Source organism: Vigna radiata, chromosome 4, assembly GCF_000741045.1.
Source record: "Vigna radiata var. radiata cultivar VC1973A chromosome 4, Vradiata_ver6, whole genome shotgun sequence".
NCBI classification, from domain to species: Eukaryota; Viridiplantae; Streptophyta; class Magnoliopsida; order Fabales; family Fabaceae; genus Vigna; species Vigna radiata.
Window position 1 is genome coordinate 5518269 of NC_028354.1, and position 6003 is coordinate 5524271.

Consider the following 6003-nt stretch of genomic DNA (forward strand, 5'->3'; position numbering starts at 1 on the left):
AAGATTAATTTCCTAATTATTCAAAAACTCTACAAAATAAACCTAAAAATCTATTTTTAACTATAATTTTGTAAAACTAAAGAAATTACAGAAAAATCCTAAACTAGCCTAATTCTAAACAATTAAAGACTAAAAGAAATTAAAATTGACTTCTAAACACAAGAAAAGAGGGAAAAATTGGGAGTTATCAAAGACCTAAAAGTCAAGAAAAATCATAAGAACTTTACAAAATCATTGAAAAATAATAAGAAATTGTATTGCCATTCTTACTTACACTTACAAAAGTGAATCATCAAGATAATAAACACCACTATGATATAAAGTTTAATATGATCTCTCAACTAAATAATAAACACCACTATGATATAAAGTTCAATATCATCTCTAAGCGTGTGTTCTTTTCAGTGGATGGTACTATTCACAAGGATTAGAGAAGATAGAATTGCGAGATGCTACGTGTTCTGTTAAGCGGATTTGAGGTAATTATCGCTGATTGTTATCAGCTGATTTGCAGGATATATCATCCAAACCAATCTCGCTAATACCAGAAGATTTGAGCTGATTTTAAGCAGAAATACCATTGTGCCCCTGTATTTTACTTCAATTCCAACGTAAATAAATAAAACATAAAAATAATGAAATAACGTAGAAGGCACTGTTGTTTCACGAGTTGTACTGCAGCCATGAGCAGTAACTTATTACAGAGCTGCACATGCATTTCTTTCTCTTCCAGCATGGTTTTGCAGTGCTTTACAGGGGCGAGATTCCCTGGTTTGACAAAACCTTTCACTGCCATGGACAACACCATTCACTGCACTGCCAGCAACGAGAGAATCGTCCCATACTTTGAATCTGAAAACAAAAGAAAGCGTTTGACCACAAAACCCATTAATAAGAGGGTGCTTGGTAGATAAGTTTGGTGTGTGTATTAACTCATCCTTGCATACAGAGGTAGCCAAGTTTGAACATATTCATTTTCACAACCTTTGCGCGAGTGTGTGTGGTGAAGTATTGGCTTGCGACGACGAAGCACAGGTATTCTTTCTCTCCATTTTTTTTATGTGTACTTGCAGGTACCACTGGCATGCATGGGAGGAGGATGAACCACACTATGATAGCAAAGCAAAACCACTGCCATGCATGGGAGGAGGATGAACGCTGTTGATGATGAAGAACGGAGTTGATGTTGATGACGGAGAGGATGGAGATCGTGGAAGGAGGGGCGTCTGTATCCGGTTACAAGCTGACGGTATCCGGTTACAGCGTAACGACTTGCAGAGGAGAGGAGGCTTATCCGGATACAACCTTGCCGTATCCGGATCCACCTTGTTGAAGATTTGGCCTGGAGACGTATCCGGATCGCCATGCTGCAGCACCTGACGTATCCGGATCGAGGTGCACTGCGAGGTTGTGCATCGTTTCCGGTTGGCACTGTGTGAGTCGTACATGCGGTGCTGCGTCAACTTCCTCCGTCCATTCCTTAGGTCGACGACGTGAAGCTTCCTCCATGGAAGCCATGGCGGATTCGGTGTTCACGAGAAGGCGCACATGATGGGGGTGGGTTGTTACAGGCAGCAGTCGTCGCAGACGGAGAGGTAGTTCGTCATGTTGGAAGCATTGAAGACGACGTTGAAGACGACGTTGTTTAAGCATTGGACGATGGTGCAGAAGGAGAAGTTGGAGAACGAGACGAAGCTCGAGTTGGAGAAGGAGACGAAGCTCGACTGAATCACATGCATTAGAGTCCATGTAATGATTTAAAATGATGACCACCTCTAACGGTTTTCTTGTGATGCAGGTGTTAATTGGTTGGAGGTATTGGCAGCAGGGTACATCAAGGTGCATGCAGGTGGAGGAGAATTCCAAAGGTGGTGGATCAATTGTGTGTTGTGTAGGCTAGGCAAGGTGGTGGACTTTGATGAACGTCATTTTGTTGTTGAACTTGTATTATGTGTTTTTTTTTTCTATAATGAAATAACTTGTTCTGTGTATGGTAGTGTAAGAAAGTGTTGTGAAGTTCGTTGATAGAGCTGCATCGTTGAGTTCAGTTAATCTGTAAAGTTGATCTATATTGTTATGTAAGTTGGGAACCTTGTTTATGGTTTGTGTGCATTGTTCAATCAATTTCTTTCATAATAATTTGATATATCTTCGCACGTTTGTTTCAGATTTGAATATATCTTCTTCAGAAAAGTTGGAAGTGTTCATTGACCTCCGTGGCATTACATTATAATTTGGAGATTTTTGGCCCCATTGATTCGGAGGTTCACTGCAATAGTTTGGATCAATCTTCAATCTTCAAGAACATTTTCATAAGTCTTCAAGAGGTATGTCTAAAACCAGGCTTGATTTATGCTTTGTTGTTATGAATATATAAAAACGTTTGATGGTTGTCGTTTTTATTAAAACTAATTATTTATTTAAAAAATTAACGTAACGCATTATGTGTTTTGTTTTTTGTAACTGATAATATGAATAAATAATGTTATGTTTATGTACTGTAATGATGTGTTGTGTTTATTTCATGTATAATCTTTATGTAATGTATTAATGTTTATTAAATATTTAATATATGAAGATATGATGTTATTATGTATGAATGAGGTGTGTTTATTGAATATATCAATCTATGATTTTAATTATGGTATGTATATATGGTTAATTATTTAATATATGAAGATATGATGTTATTATGNATGAATGAGGTGTGTTTATTGTATATATGAATCTATGATTTTAATTATGGTATGTATATTTCGTTAAGTAAATATAGATGGAAGAAGAATTAGATTTATCAGATATGGAGTGTGAAGATATAGATGATGATGTCCTTGGCGTAAACTTCAATATTATCTCAATTATACGAAGACATTTAGAAATAACGACTGCTTTGGCTGCGGTAACAATGTTATGCATTGTTGGACACGCATTGACTATATTGGAAATGTACTCGAGTGAGTGTAGTAGTGTAACAATTTCCCTACCAGAAAGAGATCGTCGTAGGGACAAATTAATGTCATATCTTGTGCACACTAATCGGTGCCGCGACATTATTAGGATGGGTCCAGAGGCATTTATTAATCTTTGTGATAGACTAAGATCAACTGGGTTAGTTAAGGACAGCATTCGGTCGACAGTGGCGCAACAAGTGGCTCAATTTCTTCATATAATTGGGCATAATGTTAAGAATCGAAGTGTTGGTTTTTTCTTCCATCGATCGGGTTCGACGGTTAGCAGACACTTTCACAATGTGTTGGATGCTGTAATAAGTTTGGAATCTGAATTTCTCATTCAACCCTCAGGAAATGAGGTTCAACCATATATCTTGAACAACAATCGATTTTACCCGTACTTTAAGGTACCGATTTAAGAACAATTCTACCGTTTGTGTGATTAAGGTATGATAACAAATGTCAATTTTGATCATGTGTTCATATTTTTATGTTTAGGATTGTTTAGGGGCCATAGACGGTACTCATGTTCGTGTAAAGGTTCCAAGATCTGATGCTTCGAGATTTCGAGGAAGAAAAGATTTGCCAACTCAAAATGTGTTCGCTGCGTGTGATTTTGACATGAAATTCACATATGTCCTTGTTGGGTGGGAAGGCACTGCATCAGATTCAAGAATTTTAAAAAATGCTCTTGATCGAGATGATCCGTTAGTTATACCCCAAGGTTAGTGACCAGATTACGATGTTCATGACTTTAAAGCTATATATGTGACTACTGACTAATTAGATGTACATGTCCATAAATGTAGGAAAATACTACCTTGGTGATGCTGGATTTATGTTGAAAAGCACNGTTTTGACTCCATATAGAGGCGTCAGATATCACCTTAAGGAATATACACGTAGAGGACCACAAAATGCACGCGAGTTGTTTAATCATCGACATTCATCGTTGAGAAATGTTATTGAAAGAACATTTGGTGTGTTGAAAAAAAGATTCCCCATAATTGCAAGCGGCACTGAACCACACTATGAATTGGAGACAATGACAAAGATTATCTTAGCATGTTGTATCTTACACAACTTCCTTCGTAGCGTGGATAATGATGACTCATTACTTCACGAAGTTGATAATGAGTTGACTGAAAGAGAAGAGCATAATGCTTCATCGTCTCAAGTTAGGGAAGAGGATCATAGGATGGTTAGTAGTATTAGGGATGCCATAGCAGATCATATGTGGCGAGATTATCAGAATTCTTAGTTATTGTTTTTTATTTTGGTTGTATGACTTCTTGTTGTTTATATTTATGAGAATGAAGATTTATTATGGATGATTACTCTTAATTTCTAACTAATTTGTTTATCAAGTAGGTATAAAATGAATAGAGGTAAGGCACACGCCACTGAGTCCTCTGGTCCTACCAGAGAGTTCATAAAATGGACTGAGGATATGGACGCACGTCTCCTGCACTGTATGATTGAGGAATCAAGGATTGGTAATAGGGTAGATGGGAGTTGGACATCCCAAGCGTATACTAATATGGTTGATCATCTACATGAGTCTGGGTATGTCGCCATAACAAAAAATAATGTTAAAAACCGTCAGAAAGTCTTGAAAGATAAATGGCGTGAGGTTCATGATCTTTTTTCTGGATTAAGCGATTTTGCTTGGAACCCTATTACTATGCGATTTGATGCAGAGGACGAAGTCTGGATGGACCTCATTCAGGTATATTAAAATAAATACAAAGAATTTGGCAATATTGAATATCATATAATATGAACAATTATATTTGTCATGTTTATTGTGCAGTCGAGGCCAACTGCGGCGAAGTGGAGAGTGAACNGTATCCGCCATTACGATTTAATGGTCGAGTTATGGGCTGCAGATCGAGCNACAGGTAGCGGTGTTCGGACCGCGCGTCAAATACGTCGAGGAAGGGATACGCCTCGTGTTAATGTTGACCTCAATCAGAATATTGAGTACACTCCTGAGGAGCCAGACTGGATGGGGTACAGAGACCCAACTCCGCCATCACCTCCTCCCTCAGTTGATGAATATAGTCCAGGTGGGACTCAATCTGTGCCTTCAGTCCCATCTGGTGGGACTTCATCCTCAAGAGGTTCGAAAAGGAAGGCAGCTACCTTGGATGTTGTTGAGTCCCAATTTGAGAAGTTTACTACTAGCCTGGACGGTTTCACCAATGTCCTTAGTGCATCAAATGTTCATTTTGGTGTTATTTCTAATGCAGCAGTTGAACAGGTCACAACCATGAAAGAAAGAAATGAAATCCTACGTCGGTCCACAAGCTACAGTTACACAGAATCTGACATTTATAATATGCTGACTGGTATGAACATATCTGATGAATCCCAATTGGACCAATGCTATGATTTCTTATGTGACAAGCCCAAATGTGTTAAGAAGTTGATGGGACTCCCACCTCACAAAAGGTGGAATAAATTATGTCAAATGTTCTGCAGCGGTGATTCTTAGGCTGTATTATGTAACAACTTCTATTACATCTTTATTATGCCATGTACTATTTGGATGTCAGTATGACTTGTTAATTCGGATGTCTGAGTATTTAACATTATTGTTATGATTATTATGTAATGATTTCACTTTGCTTCTAAGTATTTTAAATATTCAATACTATTTTATCACTAACCTTTTTATTCTACATAATATTGTTTTGTTCAAGAAATTCTTAAATGGCCTCTTCATCAACCAAAAGGCCTAGAAAAAGTCGCAAGGGAAAAGAAACTCNAAATGAGACAGAAGATGCAGCTAATATCAGACCGTTTGATGAAGAACAATTAGATCAGCGTCGTTTTTTCACTCACAGCCATCAAATGGAAAACTATGCAACCGATTTCTACACTAGGAATATTGTTCTTCCAAAAATAATGAATTTCGAATCTTTTGCTGGTTCAGGATTACTTTTCCAACATAATCTTCTATTTCAAGGGGTGGTGGAATTTCTTACATTGCANGGACCCTTTTATCCTGACTTAATCAAAGTGTTTTACTCAAATCTGAAGATTTCTG

General features: G+C 37.6%; 1 protein-coding gene across 1 annotated transcript; it reads left to right on the top strand.

The window, feature by feature from the left end:
• Positions 1-2773: 2773 nt before the first annotated feature.
• LOC111241508 (putative nuclease HARBI1) lies at positions 2774-4212 on the top strand. Its single transcript, XM_022780137.1, has 3 exons — positions 2774-3358; positions 3450-3675; positions 3761-4212. The coding sequence occupies exons 1-3, from the start codon at positions 2774-2776 to the stop codon at positions 4210-4212; spliced, it is 1263 nt and encodes a 420-aa protein (XP_022635858.1).
• The last annotated feature ends 1791 nt before the right edge of the window (positions 4213-6003 follow it).